This window comes from Amphiprion ocellaris, chromosome 15, assembly GCF_022539595.1.
Source record: "Amphiprion ocellaris isolate individual 3 ecotype Okinawa chromosome 15, ASM2253959v1, whole genome shotgun sequence".
NCBI classification, from domain to species: Eukaryota; Metazoa; Chordata; class Actinopteri; family Pomacentridae; genus Amphiprion; species Amphiprion ocellaris.
The window spans coordinates 5,569,603-5,597,116 of record NC_072780.1 but is presented as its reverse complement, the minus strand read 5'-3'; the positions used below and the strand labels follow the sequence as shown (position 1 = coordinate 5,597,116).

The 27,514-nt window shown below is 38.4% G+C and overlaps 1 protein-coding gene across 2 annotated transcripts; it reads right to left on the bottom strand.

Annotated features, from left to right (window-relative positions):
* Positions 1–749: 749 nt before the first annotated feature.
* recql4 (RecQ helicase-like 4) lies at positions 750–27,141 on the bottom strand. Of its 2 annotated transcripts, XM_055017639.1 has the most exons (29): positions 26,500–27,141; positions 26,311–26,344; positions 25,346–25,449; positions 23,935–24,081; positions 23,673–23,827; positions 22,119–23,211; positions 21,954–22,036; positions 21,768–21,867; positions 20,888–21,053; positions 20,301–20,411; positions 18,993–19,154; positions 18,804–18,896; positions 18,581–18,717; positions 18,412–18,495; positions 17,726–17,914; positions 16,806–16,988; positions 15,275–15,476; positions 14,884–15,077; positions 14,448–14,531; positions 13,709–13,846; positions 13,490–13,609; positions 13,131–13,368; positions 11,975–12,104; positions 11,641–11,801; positions 10,979–11,156; positions 10,103–10,256; positions 9,911–10,019; positions 7,891–8,022; positions 750–867 (listed from the first exon to the last, which is right to left on the bottom strand). In XM_055017639.1, exons 1-28 carry the CDS (start codon positions 26,581–26,583, stop codon positions 7,901–7,903), a joined length of 4,755 nt encoding a protein of 1,584 aa, XP_054873614.1. In that variant the 5' UTR covers positions 26,584–27,141; the 3' UTR covers positions 750–867; positions 7,891–7,900. The 2 variants fall into 2 exon arrangements, with proteins under 2 accessions (XP_054873614.1, XP_023150386.2); XM_023294618.3 differs by lacking the exon at positions 750–867 and having other exon boundaries at positions 7,730–8,022; positions 26,500–27,140.
* Between the last annotated feature and the right edge of the window lie 373 nt (positions 27,142–27,514).

The following is a 27,514-nucleotide window of genomic DNA, read 5'->3' as shown; positions in this document are numbered from 1 at the left end:
ACATTTGGAAGGTGAAATTACCAGTGAGTGTTTGGCTGAAAGACTGTTATTAAGTGGAGGTGATGAGTAGTGGAAGTCCAGGAAACTGTACCTGTAAGTGGCTGAGTGGTCAGACAAGTAACAAACCAGAATAAGAAAACAGCCTGTGATCATCATTGTACTGCTCATAGCTCAGTCAGATGTTTGTAGCTGAGTGTGTGATCAAGTCTCGGTTCTCTTTCTGTCAGCGACTTGACTGAACCGTCAGCTTGATGTTTCTTTCCAACAAAAGCATAACTACTTTTAAACTATATTTATGGTAATCAGAAAGTACAGTATATTATTACCAAGAAGTATGTTTTGTTCCATTTTGATATAATTTATCAGGTTGGGTTTAATAGAGTCATTGTTTTGTATCGTATTATACAGTCTGACATTCAGTAAGTACTTTATTTACTATATGTATTGTATAGTGTTGGGGTTGTTACTCAAAAACGTAATGAATTACACTTCATGCCTTACTTTTTCAAATGTATCATTTTACTTATGAATTCCCCATGGAGAGTAGTATGTTAAACTACTCATTCTATAACTTTCAAATAATCCCACAACATACCCTCAGATGTGTTTTCACATAATTGTGATTCAGTTCAGTTCAATTCAGTTTCATCTATATAGCCCCAATTCACATTAAGTGAACACAAGTCATGTCAAGACACTTCCCAGAGTAAGACCTTACAGTATTGTATTATTAAGAGAAACGTCCTTTACCTGGAACAAACGTCCAGCAGAACCAGGTTCAGTGAGAGCAGACATCTGCCTCGACTGGTTGTGGTGAGGATGAGGAGGGGAGATATTAGAAACTTGTAGCTCCGGAACCTGAGATTCCTGCAGAGAAGACAAAACAGAAACTATATGAGAGAAAAGGCATAAAGTTTGTGCTTGCAAAAGTGGCATATAAATGTATAGAGAGGTCTGAAATGATCTGAAATCTAAAAAAATATCGGATTTGGAACCGGAAGTTCTTACTGGTGGTACAAGGAAAAAACTTTTACTGCACTGGATCAATAAAAAAATACCAACATTTAAGGGCTGGCAGAGAGTGCTGACCTATTTAGTGTTACTGGAATCTCTCAAACAATAAAAACTGACCAACTTTATCAGATTTGGTAGCTGTGTGAATTATGTGGAGCCAGGATTATCAGCTATCATGCTGTAATGTAGGTCTACCATCTGATATAAAGATAAAACTAATAAAGATATGATGTTGTTTTTTTAAAGAACGTGTCAAGACACAAAGAGGAGAGTGGAGGATAGGTGATCAGAGCATTATGGAAAGCCATCTAGCACTCATAACTAAGAGATGGTTCAGGGTCACCTGAGGCAGCCTTAACTATGACATTTATCATAAAGGAAAAGTTATAAGCCTAATCTTAAAAGCAGATATGGTGTTGGCCTCCTGAATCCAGACAAGAAGCTGATTCCACAACAGAGGAGCTTGACAATTAAAGTATCTACCTCCTATTTTACTTTTTGAAACACTATGAAATTTAACAATGCACATGTCCACTGCTGTCATGTGAGCATTTAGTGATCGACACCCAGAGAAGCAGTTGCCACGGAAATAAATGGACGCTACATACATCCACAAAAGGGAAGGTTTTATCAGCAGCCTGGAGTCTCCATAAACATCTGAGAAAAGATGGGCATTCACTCTGTAATGAGCACTCACCACAGAAAACTGTCTCTGATACCTTAATGCTCTACATAAATCACACCGAAGGCTGCACTGTCTTTTAACTTAGGAGTTCTGCAATATCCTGCATGCAGGAGAGTAAAAATAATACAGATAGACGCAAATTACATTTTACAACTTTTCCCCTTTTCGTCAAGGTATAATGGATAGTTTCCCCTCCTGAGACCCTTGACAACTTTTTAAATGAAACAACCAGAGACAGAAACGTCACTCTGTGGTCAAACTGCTCACAACTAATAGATACATACAACCTTTAGTAAGGGGTAATGAGTGAGTGAAGATTGCCTGAATTAAAGGGCCACAGGGTGAAAAATGAGAACCAAGGTAAAGCACTACAATTATTTCTGTGTAGCTTGAATTCTAGGAATGCTTAAATGTTGCAGGGTGTCACGATAAGATACTTTTATTGCCACAATAATATAAAGTAATAGTGATGTTAATCCCTCTCAGTCTCCAGTGTCTCAGCATGTAGTTGTCAACCTGTTAATGATTATAGACTAAAGGGTTCTACTTTGCCAAAGCCAGTTTTACATTTCCTTATCAGATCTAAATGTATGCTGCAGCAACAAAAGCAACAGCAGTCTTAGTCAAAGATAAGCATTCCTTCTAGTGGCTGTTGACTGTGCATTGATCTTTGTGGTCAGACTTTAGTTAACCTACTCAGAAAAGAATGTCTTGTTCGCCCAGTTATTTTACTGCAGCTCCACCCCCAGAGATGTGAGTGGATCTCAGTCCTCTAGTGCAATGGTTCCCAACCACCGGATTGCACAGAGAGAACAAAAATGGTTTATTGCATATTTTATTTCTGGCGGAGTCTGCAGTGGGTTTTATTTTGAAAAATGACTAGATCGTCTTCGCTTCCATCTGTGCTTAGTTCCCGCTCTTGATGTTAAATGAAGCCGTCAATCTGCCAAAATTAATAAAAACATCTCTGGAGGGCTTCTTTTAAAAGAAGGAGAGACTTGATGCTGACAGAAGAAAACGTAAGTAAATCCATCCATCCATCCATTATCTATACACCGCTTATTCCTCACTAGGGTCGCGGAGGGGGGGCTGGAGCCTATCCCAGCTGACTCGGGCGAAGGCAGGGGACACCCTGGACAGGTCGCCAGTCTGTCGCAGGGCTACATATACAGACAAACAATCACTCTCACATTCACACCTACGGGCAATTTAGAGTAATCAATTAACCTCAGCATATTTTTGGACTGTGGGAGGAAGCCGGAGTACCCGGAGAAAACCCACGCATGCACAGGGAGAACATGCAAACTCCATGCAGAAAGATCCCGGGAAAGCCGGGACGCGAACCAAGGATCTTCTCGCTGCAAGGCGAAAGTGCTAACCACTACGCCACTGTGCAGCCCCACGTAAGTAAATATTTAGCAATAACAATTTTAGTTCTTTAAGACTTTAAAAAAAAAAACCAACACATCATTACTCTGCCAAGGAACACGGCGGAAATATGTGATGATCCGTTTGTTTGTCTGTCTGTCTGTCCGTCCATTAGCAACATTACTCAAAAACGGATTTGGATGAAATTTTCAGGGAAGGTCAGAAATGACACAAGGACCAAGTGATTAGATTTTGGCAGTGATGCAGCTTATAGTCTGGATCCACAGGTTTGTTAAAGATTTCTGTATCATTGCCAGATAGCAGCGTCACTGTAACTATGATAACAAGTGAACCTACGTCAGCTGCCTGCTGACGATCACATGATTGCGATCCTACTACAAATCAACTGCTGCGGCCTTATCGGGACGTATCTGTCAGAAATGATATAAGGAACAACTGATTAAATTGTTGGGGTGTTTGTGAGTCCCATCAATTCCCACCGCCTGCTACATATTTAGGTCACGCGATTCAGTACCCATGGTTCTCTGCTGGAAACCGGTGTATTGCTCCCTCCAGGTTGGAGGGGGAGTTGCTTCCCCAAGCGAAGGAGTTCTCAGGATCTTGTTCACCAGTGATGGGAAAATGGAGTGAGAGATGGACAGGCGGATTGGTGCAGCGGCAGCAGTAATGTACCAAAGCGTCATGGTAAAGAGGGAACTAGACCGCAAGGCAAAGCTGTCGATTTACCAGTCCATCTATGTTCCAAAAAAAAAGGTTGGAGACCGCTGCTCTAGTGTTAGTCACTGGGTGTAGCTGTTTGACATTGAAGGAAAACCTCGCTCTGTATTGTTGCAGCATCCTAGCTTAAATTACCCTTTCACTGACATTTACAGACGAATAGATTAATAGATGGTGGAAGACAGCCATGATAACTGAGCAGTTAAGGTTTGACAACATCTCTCAGCCAGGAGGCATCCCTACAGCTGTCTGTCACAGATGACAACTGCATTTCACTCTCACTATACACAGTATGCACTCACTGAATGGATTTCTTCACACTTTATGACATGTTATCAGAGTTGAAGCTGATATGTAAAAGACAGAATCCACCGTTAAAACCCAGCAAAGAGACAAGATGCTCAGGCTGCCTCTCCGGCTGTACAGAAACACTGCTGATTTTGGGATGAAGCCCCCTCCCATCATCAGTGGCTCCAAACGGTTATTGCCATAATACCAATGGAGGCTTTCTCCACTCTGCTGATGAACAAGCCATATGCATTTTACAAGACCTGGGACCCTTTCTTAGACTACTTGGACTTCTCCTCTGCACAAAGACTGCGATCCGGCTTACTGTCAATGGCTTGGCCAAAAGAATGTTAAAATCGCTGCGGATTCACCAATTTTCATTTTATTTATTTAATTTTTATGTTTTTGTAACGCTCTTCTTTGCACAAAATGTTCAATAAAAATATATATTTAAAAAAAAAAAAAAACACTGCTGATTTTCATTCTCTGTGTTACTTGTATCTCAGGAGCATGTTTTTAGCTTTTAGCCTGGAAATGTTGCACTCCAATCTCCAGTCATCAGATAAATAAAAAAGAATCTATGAAAGAAATCTCTTTTTTCATTATTAGGTCAATATATAATTCTGGGACTTTTTGTATCGTAGTTGACAGGTATCACAGTTGATATTTTTGCTGCCTGCCCAGCTTGTCCCCAACATGTGATACAATATGACATGTAGGACACGATCATAGCATGAAGATCTTTGCAGCATCCACAGACAGACAGCCTCTAATGTGCTGAAAGTTTACTAGATTCTGTTTTATAGTTTTTACCAGGTTTTGATGTGTGACTTAAAATATAGATTTGAATCCAGCATTACGTCGAGATATTTAAACTCTTACTACTACTACTAACAATTTAGATTTTTTCAGTCCTAATTAGGGTCCGAGTACCAAATGTGCAAAGACCCTATTGAAATGCAAGGAATTATTTTTCTTCTTCACTATTATTTTTTCTTTGGTGGACTGTTCATTTGGACTTTTGAAGGCCTAAAAATGCTTGAAAACACGTGAAACATTGCACACACATCAGGACCAGCGAAAAATTTTAGATTTTAGGGGAATTGCATAGGTGCACCTGGAAAACTTCAAGCATTTACCACAGCCAGTACGCGTCACCATCAGTTATGAGATTTGGTAAACATAAGTAACTTGTCAAGACGCACAAAAATGTAATTGACAACCACACATAAAACCCAACAGGAAGTCAGCCATTTTGAATGAAGTGTCATATTTTGGACAATTTTGGACCAATATTTACACATTTTCAAAAGCCATAAACTCAAATAGCGTAACTCCAACAGAGCTGAAATTTGGCCAGGATGTACTCCAGGCATGGGTGATCAAAGGTTACCAAAATGCTCCACAAAACTCTGAAGGTGTGGAATTTTGACATTTCGCCATGACACAGGAAGTGCTGTGTAACTGGCCTGTACATGCTTCAATCTGCCTCAAACTTTACATATGTGATCTGAGTCCAGCCCTCGTTACATTCATTGGTCAAAATACAGTCACAGTGATAGCGCCACCTGGTGGATGGACAGGACGTTCTGTATAACAAGCTTGTACATGCTCCAATCTGCCTGAAACTTTACTTATGTGATCAGACTCTGGCTCTGATGACGTTCACAGACAAGACGCATGAAAATTTACCTCACAACCATACCTAAAGTACAACAGGAAGTTGGCCATTTTGAATTATGTGTCAATTTTTGGACCATTTTTTGTAACAATTTTTGCACTTTTTCAAAAGCTATAAACTCAAACAAGGCAACCCTGGCAGAGCTCAAACTTAGCCAGGATGTACACCAGGCATGGATGATCAAAGGTTATCGAAATGCTTCGTCAAAGTTTGAGGGTGTGGAAATGGCACATGGCAGAATTTCGACAATTCACCATGACGCAGGAAGTGGTGTATAACTAGCCTGCACATGCTCCAATCTGCCTCAAACTTTACATGTGTGATCAAACTCTGGCCCTGATGACATTCACAGACAAGACACACAAGAATTTACCTCACAACCATATTTAAAGTACAACAAGAAGTCGGCCATTTTGAATTATGTGTCAATTTTTGGACCATTCTTTTTAAAACAATTTTTTCACTTTTTCCAAAGCTATAAACTCAAACAAGGCAGCCCTGGCAGAGCTCAAACTTGGCCAGGATGTACACCAGGCATGGATGATCAAAGGTTATCGAAATGCTCTGCCAAAGTCTGAGGGTGTGGAAATGGCACATGGCAGAATTTCGACATTTCGCCATGAAGCAGGAAGTGCTGTATAATTGGCCTGCACATGTTCCAATCTGCCTCAAACTTTATATGTGTGATCAGAGTCTGGTCTTCATCAGATAAATAGGTCAAAATGCATTCTTGGTCGCAGTGCCACCTGGTGGACATGCTTGTATTCACTGAGCAGCAAGGATGCGAGGACCTGTTCAATGCTGCTTCCAGCTTTAATTCATTTTAATTTTGCCCTAAAATGTCTTAGATGTAGCTCTGCACTGTTGCTTCTTCTAGAATATATGTATCTACGAAGCCCCCACCTCTCTCTTCAGTCACCCCTCCTCACTTGCTGCAGCTGGAGCACACCAGCTCCCCTAAAACTCAGCTCAAACACCGTAAAACTACTCTACACTAAACAATGGCAAGTTGTAATATTGGAGTATTTCAGCCATACACGTTCTAATCAGAAACTGATTGTATTTGATTGGAAAGATTGGATCCTTAATCTAAACCCAGAACTCTGAATCCATGCATTTGAGACTTTGACTCAGGAAACTGTGGTTTTAAGATAGAAATGATCTGTTATGGCATCTGGCAGTGTCGATAGAATAGAATAATGAGTTCCCCTCTGGTGAAACTCTGGAAAGCAGAATTTTTCCATTATTTACTGAGTGTTACAGGCGAAGACTGAAGCTCCTTTCATGTCTATATAGTGAACAAGAATCCGACAGACAGTTTAGTTTAGCATTATGTTTAGCACTCATGAGTCATGAGGCAGTACTCATGACTGCTGTTTTCTTTTCACGTTTTAAACAACAAGCACTATTAAACTAAATTTAGATAGACTAACAAGAGCAAAAAGGTCACACAGTTGCAGAGTAAAGATTAACTGGACTGCAGTAAAATGACTTAGAATTGCAGATTCATTCCACTACTGCTTTGGACAGTGAATAAAAACAACAACCATAAACTTAATTTTCTATTCACATGGTTCACGTGTCACATTAAGTTGAGTAAATCTTTTACAGGAGGGGAAACATTCCACACATGACTTCAGAAAGCAGCTCATGGCCAACAATGGTCACTATAAATTCCGCTCAACACAAGGCTGTATTTGCTCTCTTATTGGTTGTTTAAAGTTTCTTCTCATGCCAAACGAGGTGGATGGTAGTCGGAAAGATCCTACTCTGTCTTTATTTTTCTCTCTTTACTTCCTCATACTGTTGCATATACTGGGCAGGACTTTTCTTTGAGGTTTCAGTCATTATATCAAACAAACCCACGTGGTTTCTGAGAATAGTTAATAAAAAGCTCATGTTCTCCCAAGTTTCTGATGAGATCTGTTGAAATAAATATCATTAAAAGACCAAACTAGAAAAATATAAAGATTTTAATAATTAGTGAAAACAAAGTAAATCTATTAAACCAATATATAAAAGAAATAATATTAGGGAAACATGAAAAGTTAAATAGTTCAACATAGTGGAATGTCCGTATGAAACAATTGGTGTTTGAGTGAGTGAATGCACGTACGGTGCATTAATCACTTGAAGCGAATGATCTCCTGAGTGGCCAGTCTGATGAGCTGGTTGAAGTCAAACTGGATGTACTTCCTCCAGTAACGTCTGTCTTTGCCATAGGTTTGAGCAGGATAACAAGGACTGCCTGAAAGACAGAGCGGTTTTCATCTTTACTTTACGGAAGTCTTTAATTGTGAATTCTGCAGCTGAAAAATGCACTTTAGATGGAGATTGTTGCACAGAAGTGAAACACGAAATGCTTGAAATAAAAACAAATCAAAACACATGAACACATTATATAATTACTAAATATAGTCAACTTTTTCTCAGTTAAGTGCCACTATGAAATATATTTCGTTAGCTCTGGCTAATGGATTTCTTGGATTTCTCTCATGACTTGAGTTCTGGATTGATGCTATCTTAATCAAAAAAAATTGAATTATTGAGAGTTAGAAAAGGAAACTAGAATTTAAACTCTATAATTCTGGATGCAAGGACCTACAATTCTTTAGTTGTTAGAACACAAAAGAAGAACAATAGACAAACGAAAAAAAAACAACTGTTAAAAGCTCAACAGTTAGCAGGGATTCTTTCTAGGATTTAAAATCTGAAAAAATGGTTTCCAGATAAAATCGAATCCTTGTTGAACTTCTGACCTCAGCTCAGTGTTGCCATAAAAAAGTCAACTTTTTCAAAACCGCAAAGATCTGCACAGTCAAATTCATTTTCTGAGAACCAGCACATTAACCAATGGAAATAAATCAACAGAGAAAAAGACCACAGACAAGACATCGTGCTCTTTGTAAATATGGTCTTGTGTTCCTACCTGTTGTTTTCCTGCAAAGAAAACTGTCATTTTACCATCTTTACAGATGTTTTTATAATGCCCCTTCTATACAAGTCTATTGCTACCACACACAAAAAAGAAAAAATTATCTGTTTCAGGTTATAATGTATTATGAAAGGTGTTTTTTCACATCATAACAAGACATTTACAACTATAACAAAAGGTTTTTGTTATGATGACATCCAAACTCATCACCTTATAACACTGTTCGAACAATATACACAATGTCACCTACACACTGAGTCAGTACATGTGTGAGTGAGATCAAAATCAGACACAGATTTTGGAGATCCTTTATTGATTATTTGTAGCGATTAAAGTCTGTGTCTAATACCGTGGAGATTATGTTAGTAAATCGAGAGGCTATATTCTTGGAGTCACACCTCAGTGAAACATTTCTAAACTGGTTCTCTAGTGACCTCTAGAGGTCTGAAGGTTCAGTCCTTCTGGTTGCTGTCACTGATAACCTGCTACCTGACTTTGTGATTGATATTCTGCACAGGCAGAGATTGGCTTAGTAGATTGGCTTTAGTGAGTTTTTCAGCTACAGTACACGATCTATATGCTTGTTGAAAGAGCAAATTCTGCAACTGAAATCTATTAAGGTGAAATTAAACCTGCACAAGCAGATTTTGTGAAAAAACAGGAAAAAAAGGTACTATATAGGTGTGAAAACCATTTCACTAATGCATTAGATTGAAATATATTTTTGCTCTGGAGGGATACCTGTGCTTGTTTGTTATGTAGGAGCACACTCGAGTGTGTGTGTGTGTGTGTGTGTGTGTGTGTGTGTGTGTGTGTGTGTGTGTGTGTGTGTGTGTGTGTGTGTGTGTAAATATGCGAGTCCAGCTGTATGTAAATCGTTGGAGGAGCCTTTAAATTCTCGTGCTCAGTGTGTCAGAATGGGACTGAGTACGTGACTTCTGTTCTACCTCCTACCTCAGAATCTTACATCCGATTAACTAAATAAACTCTGTATGATGAGAGAGATGAAGGATCTCAGCATCAGAATGCAAAGAAGCTTCCTCCCTTCCTTCCTTACTTTCTTTTCCCTTGTTGTCCTACATTTTTACTCCATGGGAAGAATGTACAGCTCTGCAGGAAATTGTCTTGGGAGATTACCATTGTGTGTGTGGGTGTATGTGTGTGTGTGTGTGCGTGTGTGCGTGTGTGTGTGTGCGCTCACCTATGCCATGCAAGATTCTTGCAACAGCTCTTCCAGAAAACTTCTCATCACTTCGGTTGCCAAGAAAACTTCTAATGTCGGCTCTGATCTGATTCTCCCAGTCCAACAGCTACAAACGCACACAATCAAATGTAAGCCACAACATCCACAGATGTAAATTTAACTAAAACGCTCCTAATATGTGTTTTTCACCTTATACTTGTCGAGCTCCTCGAGCTCCACCGGTTTGAGAGCGTGCTCTCTGTCTCGCCTCTTGTCAAAGTATTCGGAGAGAAGGTTTTTCAGCTGCAAACTGCGACTCTCGTCCAAATCATCTACACAAGACAACACACTCCGGAAGGCAACACTGAAACACAACACACACAATGTTAATGCTGACCAGTTCACAGACAGATGGTGGATAAATTTCACAAATGAGAAACACAGAAAGGAAAGGACACAAACAGTCAGACACATACTGAACATCAAGACTCAGGTAGGTTAAAACTAATCACAATGTCAACAGTGTAGCTGGTTAGCTATTAAAATAGAGGCCTCAAGGTTTCATAGGAATTATATGCATGAAAAATTTGCAAAGCTGCCACTAACATTTATTTTCCTTACTGATTGGTTGATCATTTTTGTTTTGGGAATAGTTTTATTAATGAATTACAAGTAAACTGTGAAAAACAACCTCAAGTTTCCTAACAGTCAAAACCCTTTCCTGTCACAGAACATCATATCACAGGCTAAATTTACAAACAATTTCTATGAACATTTCATTTGCCAGTCTTACTGTAATTAAAGATAATAGATCAATAAATAAAATGACAAATAGTTTGGAAGTTTGTTTGATCAAGACATTGTGTGAAGCTCAGAAAATTCTATTAAATAATAATAATAAACAAAAAACAAACAGCAACCATCTATGACTAGAGAAAAGACACTGAAACACCTGTAAAAGTCCCATTTGAGTCAGACTCACAATTTATCTTTCAGAAATCTGAACAGAAATTGCTGTAAGCAGCACTAGAGTTTAACTTTGTGAGACGTGTGAGAGAAGCTACTTAAAAAAAAAACCGATCGTACCTCTTGAAGGCCTTGAAACAAGCTGTGAGCTGGTAGAGCTGTGTCCTCTCTTGGTCCTGCACTCGATTATGAAGGAACTGACAAACTCTGTCCATCTCTTCATCGCTCAGGTCGCCATAGGAACGGAAGTAGAAAGAAGGGGAGGAGAACTCAACGAGGACGCCGCTACGACCGCCAGCTGAAAAAAATATTCATGACTGCAATGATTCATGATAAACAGTCTTTGCTGTTTGTATTTACACTGAGAAAACTATGTATTTCACACAGTCACACTCCTGTTTTTTGTAAGTAATTTTTTTTGGCCATTTTTGGCTTTATTTGACAGGTTAGTGAAGAGGCAGACAGGAAAGTAGGGAGAAGAATCATGGGTAAATCTGTAGCAAATGGCTGTGAGTGGGAATCAAACCCAGGTCACTGCGTCAGGGACTATAGTCCCTGTTCATGGGGTTGAGTTATCTGGGCGCACACTCTAGTTCTGTGTGTGTTTTCAGTGTTATTGTGGGGTAAGGCTGTGTGTAACTCTACCACTGTGGATGAAAAATATGTAAGGACAATCAATAATACACATGAAAAAATTGAGGAATAAGTTTTGCTTAAAATACATTAAAATTGGATTTTTATAGTTAAGTACATTACAAAGACACCCATGAATAAATCTTTACCGCTGCTCCACTGCAACTGTCTGAGTCCTCTCTTCACGAGAGGAAGCTGCCATCCCATAGTGTCCGATACCTCGACAACATCAAACTCCAGCTGATCACACACCTCCACCCGCTCGCCTGCCATCCGCTTTCTGGCCAGAACCACAGCGATCGGAGGGCAACTGTGGGGAAGAAAAATGGTAAATAAAATACAAATGAGATCTTCTTTTTCCCATATCAGTTGTCCAATGATAGCCCGATGATGATCATTATGTAAAGAAATGCACATTTGTGCTCCTGTAGCTTTTCTAAGGACACTACCAGAAAATCTCTAACACAGGCAAACATTTCGTACATTTTAGTGATTTTCTGGAGCTGTCTTGGTCCATCATAGCAGCTGATTTTACACACAGACAGCGTGGGATGGAGAAGCTCCACAAAGCGCTGAGGATGCAGCTCCAGGTAGCAGAGCAGCGTTTCCACACCTGGAAAAAAATACAAAACAGTTAGAACTGATAATTGCTTTGTTCACCTAATATCAATTTACAACTTTTCTGCTTTTTTTAAACAATAATAATAACAATAACTTTATTTATATAGCACGCTTAAGAACAGCGTTCACGAAGTGCTTTGACAGTTAAAACATGCAACACAGTGACAATCAAACAAGCTATAGGAGACAAGTCAGTGCAGTCAATTAAAATGAATAGTAAAAATGACAATAAATTCAATGAATAATTTGCTAGATTAGCACGCAACTCAAAAAAGGGAACTAGGCAGTTTGAAAATTAAAGAACAAGATTGAGGGTTAAAATTAAAAGTAAAAAAAATAGAGAATTAAAGAATTAGAGAGACGACATCACACCAAAGAACCAGGCAGCTAAAAGTAAAATAAAACAAGAGAGAACATCTAAAATAAACAGGACATAATACAGAATAAAACACTGAAACTAAATGAAGCTAAAAGTAAACGTCACTTAAAAGCAAGTCTGTAAAAGTGGGTTTTAAGAAGTGATTTAAAGAAGTTACTGACTCTAGAAGCCTTATCTTCTCAGGCAGGTCGTTCCAAAGTCGAGGTCCTGATGGAGAACGCTCCGTCACTTTTCAATTTAAGCCTCGACTTTGGAACGACCAGAAGGATCCACCTGAGGATCTAAGGCTGCCAGCAAGCTCATACAGAGTCAACAGATCATGAATGTAGCTTAGGGCGAGATCCTGGCGAGCTTTAAAAGTGATCAGTAAAATCTTAAAATCAATTCTAAAACCAAAAGGGAGCCATTGAAACTGATTCTAACAACCTTTGTTCTACTTGTTTGCTTTTTTCAGCGTCTTGAATTTCAGTTAATTTCCAAATATGCCTCAGAGAAAAATCAGAACATCCTACATTTCTGTAACTTATAAAAGATAAAAACGAGTAACTTATAAAAAGATTTTTTTTTTAATATTTTCAGATTATTAATCTTTCCATGTGCCTACCACCATATTAATTATTGCCGTATGTTTCCACTCACCTTCCTCTGTGATGTCCAGAGCCTCCACAGTCTCTTGGATGGGAATCGCTCTCTCATGTGTGTGACACACTCGCTCTCTGGGCCAATCACTGCTCTCCGCTTCCTGGTCTTTCTGCCAATCAGCTGCCACATCTTTAACAGGCTGCTCTTCTTTCCTGTCCTCCTCTTTCTCCTCCTTTTCCTGTCTTTCATCTCGGTCCTCTTGGACTGGTAGCTCAGCCAAATTGAGATCTGGTGACTTAAATAGATAATAAAGTAAAAATGATCAATCACACACTTTTTTTTCATTTCCTCAATTGCTTCAGTGTTGCCTAAATTTAACTCTCTTTCATGAATCGACTCTAAAACATTTGAATCACCTGAGTAGCACCAGGTTGTGGTTGATCTGCAGGTAGCAGGTCTTGTTGAGTCGGAGGATTCAGGCTGCTCTCCTGATCGCACACATCCATCATCTCCAACAGCTCTGAGTCTTCAACATCCTACAAACACAGTCATTTTTACTTTCATTTCTGCAGTGGGGAGTCCAAACCCCTGCTTGGAACAGCATGGAGACTGCAGACACCCAGAGGAGGAGTTACCTTGAAGAGTTCCTGTTGTTTCTGGTGAATCTGTTTACATTTGCATGCTGGGAAAACCTTCTGGATCAGTCTTTTCACTGTGTAGTAGTCCACTGTGTCTGCGTAGATATGGCGACGGAGCTCATGGAGGTCCACACCCTTCACATACACACCAGAATCAAAAACACAATCAGTTTTACTGTCAAGAGGATTTTCACACACAAGGAAATTGGCGCCGTGTTTTAGTGCTTTACAGTAAACGGTGACAAATGGAAAGTCTCTGAAGAAAGATGACAACATTCAAAAAAGATAAAATGTTGCAAGTCAAGTGTTGAAGTCAAATAAGCAGCAAGAAAAGCAAATCCAATGAATTATAAAGGTAATAAAAAGTAGTAGAAATATTTACACAATGCAGGAATGTGTAAATTATGTCCCGGAGAATGTGCAAGATTACATGGTAAATGGAAACTTGAAATGTACAAAGGATAACATTAATCTTATTTAAAAATCTGTGCATTAATGTAACGCATTGAGTTAATTTATATGATGGTGAATGTGGGGAGAGAGGCGGTGTCACTGGGGGTCTCTGGCCTTGTTGACACACAAACAGAGAATTAATTTATAACTGAAACAACAACAGAATCAACAGTCAGATAACAGTGATGTTATTCAGTGACAAAACTAGCATTTTGTGATGTGAAATCTGAAATGCTTTAAGTTTCTCTTTACTTTCTTTCTAAATGTACAGTTTAATTCTGACCTCAGGATCCAGGAAGAGGTGACAGTGAGCCGGTTCTCCATCTCTCCCTGCCCTCCCGATCTCCTGAACGTAGCTCTCAAAGCTCTGAGAAAACATGCAATATGGAGAATCGTCATAAAGTTTGAATGAAATAGACACTGAAAAAGAGATACCTGCAGGAAAAAACACAAAGGAGTAATCAAGACAATATTAATCTGTTAATAGGTTTAAGAATATATGAAACATGTTTATTCAATATATTTTAAGGACACTGAAACATCAATACACAGACTAAAAATAAGTGATTTCAATCTCCTTCAAAGATCCTTCATTTCTGTTGTAAGAAGGCTTGATGTAGCACACAAAGCCAGATGTTTAGTAAGATTCTAAATATTTCTTTGTGCTTTCGTGTCCAATATGAAGAGACTCTGTTTCACATATATCAGATCACTACAACCTTAGGCATATTGTAGTGGATGATCCCACGGACGTCAGATTTATCCAGGCCCATTCCAAATGCCACAGTGGCCACTACGATTCTGAGCTCCCCGCACATGAAGTTGTTCTGAACACGTCTGCGCTCCGACCCCGACAGGCCGGCGTGGTACGACTCAGCCTGCCACTTCAGCGGTTTACGGATCTTCTTCCGTGCTGAATTTAGACATAGAATTGTAAAAACAACAGACAAAGCCAAGTGAAAGAGACAGAAAGTTGATAATATGAAATAAATGTCAGGATATAGCACATATTCCCACACCACGGTGAAGGTTAGATTTACATTCCATTCTTTCTGATACCCTGTTTATTTCTCTCCCAATTTAACGTAGCAAATCCTGAACCAAACGTACCCAGTTCTTTCTTTCTCTGTCCTACGGGGTTGTTTTGTGTCTGGTTGCTGCCACTGATTTGGTGGTTTTCTTTCACCAGAACGCCCTGAAGGCAGGTTCTGAGCAGCGCTGCCACACGAACAGTTTCCTCTCTTCTGGTGCAGTAGACAATGATGGAGTCCAAACAACCAAAACGATCACCTTTTAGCAACGAGACTAAAGCCTGAAAACACAAAGACAGGAGAGACACACAGGGAACGTGAGAGAATTGCATATATTACTAGAAAGACACACGGCCAGTTACCTAAAAAGTAAGGTAAAGAGTCCTGGGAAAAGGACAAGGAAACTACACATGAGCACTGAACTGCTAGAAATATGATTATAAGATTTCAGCTCTGCACTGAGTTGGTGATAGACATAAAAACACACAACTCTACAGATACGGCATTGGTTGAATGAGATCATGGCTGAGGGATCAAGAAAATTGATCAGTGACACACTAAATGTTTTTGTGACCTGATGAGTCTATGTATCCGCGAGTGGACGTGGAAAAATATGCAGATTATGCACAAGTTTTCATGTCTTCTTAAACCCAAACACTCAACATGTTGAAAGTAAATGGGAAAGAGAAGGAGGACTGCTAATATCTGAAGAAGAATGGGAGAATTACTGAAAAATTACAATGGAAAACTACTCATTCACACAGCTGGAGGGAATTTGGGTTCAAAAGTATCATGAGATTCCTACACAAAAGACACATCAAGCCGTTGGTACAAATCGTTGGAGGTTGTGTGGTTCAACTGCAGCTGATCATTACCACATATTCTGGGGTTGCCCTAAACTCACGTCATTTTGGCGAGAAGTTCATAAATGTTTGGAAACTGTATTTCAAATAATTATTCCATTTGACATTTTCACACTGTATTTGGGAGCTGCAGTGCTTCATACTCAATCTGCAGCAGACAAATACTTAATGAGAAAATTACTTGTGGGAGGGAAGAAGGTCTTAACTAAGAAGTGGTTTCAACCAGATGCTCCAACATTAGATGACTGGTATAAAATTATACATGACATTTACATTATGGAAAGACTGATGTTTTCTATTAAGATGCAATCAGAGAAATTTCTCAGATGGTGAACAAAATGAGTCGGAGACCAGATATAAAATACTGATTCCACAGGATAACCAAATAGATTGTGTTGCGTGTCTCTTTATGAATAGATAAGTGAGAATGACAGCTTCTTTGTTCATTTGTGTTTTGGTTGAAGAATGCATGCATTTGCTTAAAATGTATTTGAAAATGAAAGGGAGATCAGCAGATGAAAGGTCAGTATCATTGAAACGTGTCTTAGACTATTGGGTGATATTACACATATATATGTGTGTGTGTGTGTGTGTGTGTGTGTGTGTGTGTGTGTGTGTGTGTGTGTGTGTATAGATACGTGTAATATTTGAATGATTTGAACTTGATCCGAATGTTGAACTATGTATGATCTGCCTGATAAGAACAAAATAAAATTAAAAACAAAAACAACACACAACTCGTCAGACCTGATCCTTTTCTCCGTCCATCGACACGGACAGATTCAGGTTCGGAGGCACAGCTGCAGATCTGACTGCGATGCCGTCTTGATCGCTGATGTCCAGATGTTGAGCGATGTCCAGAGCAGTGGACAGTGTGGCTGTAGCTGTGAGTCCGAGCAAACACTTAACTCCCAGACGCTCCCGTAACACCTATAAAGAAACACCACAGTAAATACTTTTTAGCGTGAAGTGTCCCTCAGTACTAGCAGCAATGGATGCTGGTTTGAAGAGCTGTCTGTGTTCTTTACCAACCTACCATGACCTTTCCCCTGACTCAGGAACAGCAAAGTGGCTTCTAATGTCGGCACATTTATAGTCTGAGACATGCTTCTGAAAGTCAGTATAAATATATTTGTTTGCATTCATGGAAATGTCAGTGAGACAGGCACATTGAAATTAATTGTGCGTGTAGTAAAAGTGGCCTCAAATTCACATTTACCATTGAAAGTTTTGTGTGTGCGTGTGTGCAGTTCACTACAGAAAAGAAAACTCTGACATCTCCTTAAGCCGTAATAGATAGAAATAACACTGTTCTGAAAAACTGTGGAAGCTGAGTAACTCTTTCTTACTGTCCACTATTCTTACAAACTTCAAAACCCCATCCTTGGGTCTACTAGCGCTTATCAATGGAAAGCCACACATGATTTTGTGTTCTTGCTACGCTCAATACGTTTACATTGTTCATACGTGTTCCTAAAGTATCTGTACAGTAATATTAGCTGTTGGTTTCATTGCTGATCATCTAACATTTAAACAACTGAATTAACAGCACTTCCAGTGGGATGATGTCCAATACTGATTTTCTTCTCGTGTACAGGAGGACATGTCACAGAAAAGCGGGGCAACTCTAAGACCAGGAAAGCACACATTCACCAGCAGCAACCCACCTTACAGAGTCTCAGGTAGCAGGGCCTGAAGTTGTGCGACCATTCTGAGACACAGTGAGCTTCGTCTATGCAAGCAAAGGCCACAGGAGGGAGCTCCTGAGCCGACGGCAGACACCCCGAACCTGAACCTCCTCCACCAACCAGAGCCTCCGGAGAGAGGAGCAGCACACACACCTGGCCTGACTTCACCTGGACAAACAGACGAAAGAGAAAGCATGAAAATACTGCTATATATATATTACTGTGTCATCACAACATCTGAGCTCAATTTAAGAGAATTCAGATTCGCTGTTGAGGCACTGAAATACTGAGACACTAAACTGTGTTTTTAACAATAAATCCATAAGCAAATGAGGCAGAAAAGTAGTATGAAAGACAAGTTTTTTGTTTGAGATTTAAAGTTTTATAGAAAGGGTGAAATGATCAAACTTTCTCTCATTGAAGACTGACTGTAAAAATCTAAAGTTAGAATCAGTACCGAATATTAATCCAGCACCAGTACAGTTACTTTATTTTCTCTCATTTAGAGTCTGTACTGGTCACAGTATGGAGCTCACTGGAACATGTATGGCTGTACCTGATTGTAGAAACACAAATTTTTATAACATTAACAAAGCAGCAGCTGCAGTTAATGTAGATCCATGATGTCATGCTGATACCTGAAATCCTCCTGATGTGTGCGTTACCTTTTCTATCGCAGCTTCTCTCTGTTTCATGGTCATGTTGGAGTGGATACAGGCAGCCTTCAGCTTGGCAGGCAGGCCAGACAGCTACACACACAATAACAGGACATTCATAAAACAATCTGTCAGCGGCATGAGAGAGTATATTTGCTCTTTGCTTTCGAGTGTTTACCTGATCATCCATTAGAGAGACGAGAGGTGAAATGACCAAAGTGATGCATTTTGATCGCTGAGCATACAGATAAGCTGGGAGCTGATAGCACAATGATTTACCCATCCCAGTAGACAACACCACGAGTGTAGAGAGGCCTGAGGGTAGAGAAAAAGAGACAAACATGTTTTCAGACATTACAGATACACAGATGCATGAACTTGTGTGAATGCGGTCTCTTTACCTGAGAGGATCCTCATGATGGCTTCCTCCTGTCCTGGTCTAAACGACTGATAGCCAAGTTCTCTCAGAGCAGAATACACTTCGTCAGGTGTTTCTAAACAAATATGGACAAAAACATCACTTTTATATCCATTTGAACTTGATCACACAGGGTTTCTAACAGAGGGAGAACAGTGTTAACAGCATTCACCCTGAATTTTCCCATCTTCTGTGGGATGATAAAGTGGCTCCATTGGTGGTGGAGGAGCAGGACGTTCATAGTCAGGACGAATCACATTCAGCAGCACTTCATCGCTACGGTTACCGTCCGTCGTCTTTTCCTGTTGCTCCTCACTGATGCTGGGAGACGCCCCTGAAACACATCAGGATTTAAACACACAGTGAAAAAAAGGATGCTAACACAAAATACTTCTGGCACTACAAACGAATATTTGCAGAGCTGCTTTACTTACTGCAGCAAAACTGTAAGATTTGATAAAAACTGCAGCTCAAGGAAGAAAGTCTTGTGTTTACATAAAACTGAACAGATAAAAACTGAATTTTATTTCATTAACGAAGAGATGTATAATTTTTGACAGTAATTTTTCCAAGGTTTCAATTCTATTTTTATGTTACATTTAGTATGTCATTACTTTCAGTACTGAAAAGGTGTAAAAACATAGCAGTATCATCCCAGAAAAAACTGAAAAGTTTAGGTGAAAAGCATCATCTGTACTGCAGTATTTTCTGGGTGCAATATACTAAATGTAATAGATGATATAATTATGACAAATACTATTAAACTGAAAAATAGAGTTACTACATATGTAGAAAATACATAATGATGAATATTCTAGTAATGACTGATGTTTGATGGGATGGTGTGTGTCTGTGGAGGACACACACACATACAGCTGGAAGATCACAAAGCATAACTTGTAACTTTGGTGTGAACATACATGCTTTGTAGAAAATGATATGTGATGTACTCAAAGCATAATGGTGTAAACTGAAGGTATTATAACTTTTAAAACCTATTAGAAACATAAATAATGGTATAACATGTATGAAATCTATCACAAAATAATAAGTTTAAGATGTGGAGCAAAAAGTCTGAACATGTCTGGACATGTTCTCTGTAATACATGACCTAATGACAGCCTAATAGGGAGAGATCGAGGGGTGAAATATGAAAACCCAAAGTCATGATCTGACCAATAGATTTAGAAAAGTAGAACTGTGTCAAAACTGTCTCTCCTATCATATGTCCTATAGGTGTGGAAAAAAATGACCAACTCTCATAGTATAAAAGACAAGCTCAGTATCTTTAGTTTTTCTTGGGGTGTTAATCACAGCTAAGAACTACTCCTGGATTTTTGACAACAATGAATCCTGCTGACTTCTCCTGGTGATTTTTTTTGAAGATCTTTCACATTTGAACACGGTCAAGTCTTAGATTCTGGCCCATGGTGTGTGACTTAGATTACACTTCATCACAACTTCATAAAGAAAAATGCACCCAGTGGCTGAGGCCGCAGCGTTCCCGTCGCCCTGGCGACATCCTCCAGGGTGGGCAGTTCAAATGGCTCCTCTTCAGCCGGTTTGTCATCAAGAACAGGAGGTGGAGGAGCTGCAACATAGAGGTCAGAGAGAAACAACTCAAGACATCTGATGGTAAATTGTTTGTGAGCACATAGCAGCTAAAAACAAGTAGAAAAACCAATAGTGATCATTTATACCATCAGATAAATCAGACATAAGGAGTTGAGGATGTCTACTATGACCCTGATTGGCTTTAAAATGTTCACAGTAATTTAACATATACAGAAACTGGTATATAATGACGGTTAGATAATATAATACTAGTCATATAGTTATTATGGAATGTTATTTTCTTGAAAAAAAAAAAATCCTTATATTGTTATCAGTGCATTAATAATAATATCCAAAAAGCAGCGGGATCCAGTTGAGATGGAATTTGGTGATTCATGATTTTAATGTTTTTTTAACTATAGAGTTGCACCTGACTTTGTTCTGGAGAATGCAGAGTAGACACTGTATATTTACATCCAGCTGCATTTGTGTCTACATGTGTCACTGCCTCACCTCGTCCCTTGCAGTCGACAGCCCAGTGTCCGGTCCCTCCACACTTGTAGCAGGTGTCGCCCTGTCGATTGAATCCCCCTCTGAAGCCGCCTCGCCTTCCTCTGCCAAAATATCCGCCACCTCCACCAAAACGCTCTCCTTTCAACTGGAACTTCTGCATGTACAACTGCAACACACACAAGAGATTCTTAGTGCCAAAGAAGCACAAAACACAGACTTTTTTTAAAATTCTGAATACATTAGGCTCTATGAGAGTCATGTTAAACAGGATGCGTGGAAGACATGTTTTATTTCCTTTAAATGCTCTCTCTTTAGACGAACCCTCCCTGAGCCATGTTCTGTTGAAGTTTTCATCCTGTTCACTAAGTGCTTGCATGATTGAAACTAGTTAATTTCTCTCTATAATACACTGTACTTGATATTTAATTGTCCAGAGATGACTTTTCATACTTTTTACTTCTTTCAGTCCTGTGAATTTGTGTTATTAATCTTTTGTCTCCAATGGAAATAACTTCAGATCACCTTCTAAATAAATAAAGGTAACCTGACTTCATATTTCTGAAAGACAGATAAAATAAATAAATATAAATAAACAAAAACATATGCTATCTCCATGAGAATTTTAATGACAAGTTATATATATATAGTTCTACTTTGAAGTTAACAGTAAAAAATGATGATTTGTGAGATTTTGAAAGGAATTTAAGAAGTAAATCAGTCAAATTAAGGTTTCTAGCAAGCAGGAGGATCCAGTTGCACTATTTTAAAAAAAATATTTTACATAAAACCGTCTAGGGACTGGGGGTTAAACACATCAGCATGTAGTGTGCATCCTGCATGGAAAAGTTAACAAATACTTCCATCAATACAAAAAACCCACCTGTTTGCGGAGGCCAATGCCTCTCAGTGCGTATCCTTTGACATGAGATTTCTTCTTTAGATTTATCTTCACAAAGTTTCCCTCTGCGCCTTTCGCAGCTCTGTCAAAGTGAGAAATAAATTACACAGACTACAAGCAGAGATCCTTCAGCGGCATTTTGCAGTTCAAATCCTCCTTCATTCTCACCTGGCTCTGACAGACTGTGTCCGATATGTTCTGTTCAGTCCAAATTCCTCGTCTATTTCTCCTAACAAGTTCTCTTGGGGCACCTTGATAGAAATAATATATCAGATCAGCTTTATTCAGTGCATTTGCACCAAAATGAGATGAACATTAATGCATCCTACTTACCTTTTTTGGTCCCTTGGTTTCTTTCTTCTCGTTACCCTCTTCACCATCCTCTTGTCCTTTTTTCTTGGTTCTCTTTTTCTTCCCTGCTCCTCCCTGGTCTGAGCTGGGGTATACATCAGAGCTCTCCTCTTTCTTTTTATTATTCCTTCGCCTCTTTTTCTCTCCTCCTTCTTCTGTAGCATCTCTATCCATGTCATCCCCCTCTCTCTGCCTCTTCCTCCCTCTCTTCTTTGTACCTTTGGATTTTGGACCATTTTCATTGTCATCTTCAGGTGATGCCTTTCCTTTTTCCATCTCCTCGCCTCCCTTTCTTGTCTCCTTCTCTTCTCCTCTTCCTTTTCCAGCATGTCGTCCAGCAGATTTCAGTGCAGTCTCACATACTATTTTATCCCTTTTGATGCTCTCAAGATAATCATCTCTTCCTAAGTCTGGTGACCCCTTTCTTTGTCCCTCTGCGAGCGATTCTTCTTTTCCTACTCCATCACCTCCTTGTATTTTCTCTTCTATTTCTCGTTCCTTTACTTTCTCCCCATTGATCTCCTGGTTGCCAGCTCCAGGCCTCTCCTCAGCTCCCATCTCTCCGAACACTTGACATCTCTCCAGCCACTGCTTGTCCACAGAGCTCAGCCTGCTGGCAGGAGAGGGTCTTCCTCTGAAGCCTTTACCTATGATTCCTCCCCTGAAACCTCGAACAATCTGTGGGCTTCCTTTAAAGCCAACTGAAATTCCAACACCTGCAGTATCAACATCCCGACATGGAGTTCCTAATGTCTCAGCATTTTCTCCTGAAGGTCCTATACTTTCATTTAACTTTCCTGTGATTCTGGCATCTTCTTTTGAAAATCCTACAGTACATGAAGGAGACAAAGATGACAAGAGGGCAGAGGATCTGGCTGGAGAAGGACCTAAAATGGAGGAACTAAGATGCGAATTAATGCTGCCACTAATACTATCACTGCTACTGCAACTACTAGCAGCATCTGCAAGTTCATCACTGGACTGTCTGACAGGTTCAAACGGTTCAAACGGCTCCTCAGGTTCCACTGGATGAAGTGTCTTTGAAGCCAGGGATCCCAGGAATGCCTTAATTCTTCTAAAAGCAAAAACACAATAACAAGGAGGACTCACACAAATCATTACAAAGTAGTTGCATTCAAGGTTCATAAACAGTTGTCTGATTTAGAAACTTAAGATGGCAGCGGCAGAAGTATCGGCAGCACTGATAAATGACACGGCACAAAGGTGCTGTTTACAAAAGTAAGACAGATGCTGCAATATCAGGTACTTCAAATTCCAAACTGAAAAATGTTTTCAGTTATTTCATCAATGCGGCAACCTTTTAAATACTATAAAAGCATATTAGACAAATAATATTAAGAAAATTATCATAGACGAATCAAAACAGATACAGATAATCATAGTTATCAATTAAAAATGGTTACTAAAAGGTATGTGTCTGTGCGCAACTGACATATTACAGTTGGAATATTTTGCAAAAATAATTGTTTTATCTTAAGGTAACAGGTAAATAGTTTCATTTTTTGTTTTAAATACCTTGGTGAGAAGAGGCTAGATTCAGAGTCAGCTGTGATCTTTGCAGAGGCAGAAGCAGAACTGGGGCTGTTTGTTTTTACGGTTTGTCCATCTTTCCAGGAGTTCAGAGGAACCCGACCAGGAAAGTATGATTTCTTCAGTGAGGTAGGTCTCTCCTTCGATAGTGAAAGAAAAAAATCATAACAACAGATCGAAAACTCAATAAAGAATTGTTATTTTCAGCTTTCCAGAATGAGTATGGTCAGGTTTCCTTTCCCCTCACCTTACTGAGAGAAGCCAGGTTGTTTTTAAGCTTTAGGCCATAATACTGAGAGGAAGCCTTGAGACTGTCTCTGTCCTCAGATGTCAGTCTGGGAGAAGCCACCGGTAACGCACTGCGATTCAGATGGGCACCCCAACAGTCTGACTCCTAAATCGACACAGAGACAAGGACAAAAAATAAGTGGTCGGACTATTTTAGGAAAATGAGGAACAAGCCTAGGCCAAAAGAATATGCAGTGGTGGAATCAAAATGGTTGAAAAGGGAGAGATGCCATTAACAACAGAAGTTCACAACTTATGCTGACATATTATGGAATCACAGGAGCGCCATAACAAAACATAAATCTGTTAAAAAAAATAAGGAAATAAATATGTAAATATAAAGAGGAATAAACAAAAATCAATAAATAAATAAATCTGCTAAAAAATAAGGAATTGAATGCGCAAATATAAAGAGGAATGAATAAAAAATCTGTTTACAAATAAGGAAATAAATGTGTAAATATAAAGAACAATAAATAAAAGAATAAATAAGAAAATAAATCTGTTTAAAAAATGAGGAAATAAATGTGTAAATATAAAGATTAATAAATAAAAAAATAATAAATGTGCTAAAAAAATAGGGAAATAAATGTGTAAATATAAAGAGGAATAAATAAAAATAAATCTGTTAAAAAATAAGGAAATAAATGTGTAAATATAAAGAGGAGCAGGGTAAAATATACAGAGGGAAAAAAGAAAAGCAAAGACAGAATTTATCTTTATATTTCCATATTTTTTATCAATTAATTTTTTTTTATTCTTCTTCTTTATATTTACACATTTATTTCCTTATTTTTTAACAGATTTGTTTATTTATTTATTTATTCTTCTTTATATTTACACATTTATTTCCTTATCTTTTAACAGATTTATTTATTCATTTATTTTTTTCTTCTTTCACAGATTTATCTTTTATTATGGGACTCCTGTGATTCTATAACATATTGGGTTAGCCAGCAAGGACATAATAAGTTACACCCTGCAAAGGCTGTCTTGCAGAAAAGCTAGGAATACAGAAAAAACTTCATGATTTCTTCAACTAATGATATTTCTTTAATAGCGAACATTTAATTTTTATTTTTTGGTTTGTTTTTTGACTGCCAATATTCTGCTCCACAAAAGGCTGCAGTAATCCACCTTTAAGCTGGTTTGCAAACTGTCAATAAACCTAAATGAAGAAGGTGAAGGATGGATGACAGACATAGAACCAGTGATAGAGAATAATAAAGAAACTGAGGGGGAGTCATGCAGAAAAACAGGGAACTCTGTTATCATTCAGATATATTAGGTTGCAACTAGATCTGACAATAACAGAGGAGTTGTTGAAATCCAGCATAAGTTTATTGCACAAACAGACTTTTTTTCAGTACCTTCTGGGCTTTGTTGAGCTCAGCTGTGGCTTCAGAATGACTGGCTGCATCACTGCTGCTGTTCTCTCTGGCTTGTTTCAAACTGCGGTACTCTTTATACAACTCTGCAAAAAAGACACAAACAGTTATTTTTGTCCTTAAACCTTTATGGAATCCCAGGAGTGCCACAATTAAAGATAAATCTGTTAAAAAATATAAGGAAATAAATGTGTAAATATAAAGACGAATAAATAAAATAAATAAATAAATCTGTTAAAAATTAAGGAAATAAATGTGTAAATTGGAATAAATAAAATAATAATTAATGTAAAAATATGTAAATATAAAGGCAAATTTTCTTTGCTTTTCCTTCTTCATATTTTCCCTTATTCCTCTTTATATTTACACAACTATTTCCTTATTTTGTAACATATTCATTTATTTGTTATTATTCTTTATATTTACACATTTATTTCCTTATTTTTAAACAGGCTTATTTTCTATTTTATTTATTCCTCTTTATATTGACACATTTATTTCCTTATTTTGTAACATATTCATTTATTTATTATTATTCTTTATATTTACACATTTATTTCCTCATTTTTAAACAGGCTTATTTTCTATTTTATTTATTCCTCTTTATATTTACACATTTATTTCCTTATTTTTAACAGACTTATTTAATTTTTCTTTTATTTATTCCTCTTTATATTTACATATTTACTTCCTTATTTTTTAAGATTTATTTTTAAAATTCTTTTATTTATTCCTCTTTATATTCACACATTTATTTCCTTATTTTTTTAACAGATTTCTTAATTTATTTTTGTTCCTCTTTATATTTACACATTTATTTCCCTATTTTTTAAAACAGATTTATCTTTAATTATGGCACTCCTGGTGATTCCATAAAACCTTACTTATTTATGCTGCAGATAGCAATATATTTGTCTATGTGTGTTGTGTTTGTGGTCTGTACTCACTCCTAGTCTCCTCTGGAGCCTGGTCAATGTCGTCCTGGAAATGAAAGAATTCAGCTTTTATGATAGCAGACGGACAGCAACAATACACCACAGATTCCAAACAAATGATCCTGATATCATCATTCCGAGCAGTGTGTTGTTCATGTGCTGCTAGCTGGCTAGCCAGCTACGTGCTAACATTTAAATCACCTTGTTCGGTTTCCTCTGGTGCTGTTTGACGAACCCCTGTTCCCAGCCTTTCAGCAGGACTTTTACCTCATTGTAGCGATCCATGGCGACCACAGGGTTGATAAGTTATTTACATTTACTTCACCGGGTTCACAACTTGACTTTATAAAACCGCACTGCCACAGCTAGTTTACGTTATAAACGCGACGTCGTTTCTCTCATTTTTCAAACATTAGCAGCGAAAATTTGTAGGTTTTTAGCAACTATTAGCTGCTTTAGCGTCTAAGAACATCCGTGCGGGGCGGGCACACGAATAAAGTTAGATTTAAATATCATCCATGTCCTTCCTTCTTCCTTTGGCGTTTACAATTTTCCCGCGCCGGAAAATGACAGCCTGGGTTGCCAGGTTCCTTTCTGTATGCCCCAATCTCAAAACACCTAGCTCTGCTGTTTCAAACGTTCATTTCAAGTAGAAACACGTTTAACAATGGTAAGCAGAGATTAAAACAACCGCCACTGTAATATGTGTGAATAACTCGCATTTTCTCAGTAATTTTCGACGATTTACGAAAAAGTAAAGAGCCGCCAAAGTGGCGAACATGCCCTCTCTCTCGGCTTCCGTACAGATCCCGCCTCCCTTTCTTAAAGGAACAGGAGCACTGAAAAGTCACGATTTTTCCTCTGATAATTACCAAAATTTGATCTATTATAGTTTATAGATTACGTTCCATCATGAAAATAATTTCCTTGGTGATGCAAATTCAGAACACAATTTTAAACATACCACACAATATTTGTGCATGTTCAGCAACGTGTAAAACCGTTTTTATGATTCCTGCCATACAAAATACACTCTTTTAAAGAATAAGCTGTCCCAGTGTTTTCATATACACTTGTACATACAATTCTTTTTCCTACTAGATGCTATATCTTGTATTTGTGCATTTTCTATTGTATTTTTTGAAATGTGTGCATGCACTGACAGGATTGCTTCTTAATTTGTTGTACACTGTGTAATGCCAATGAAGGAATTCTG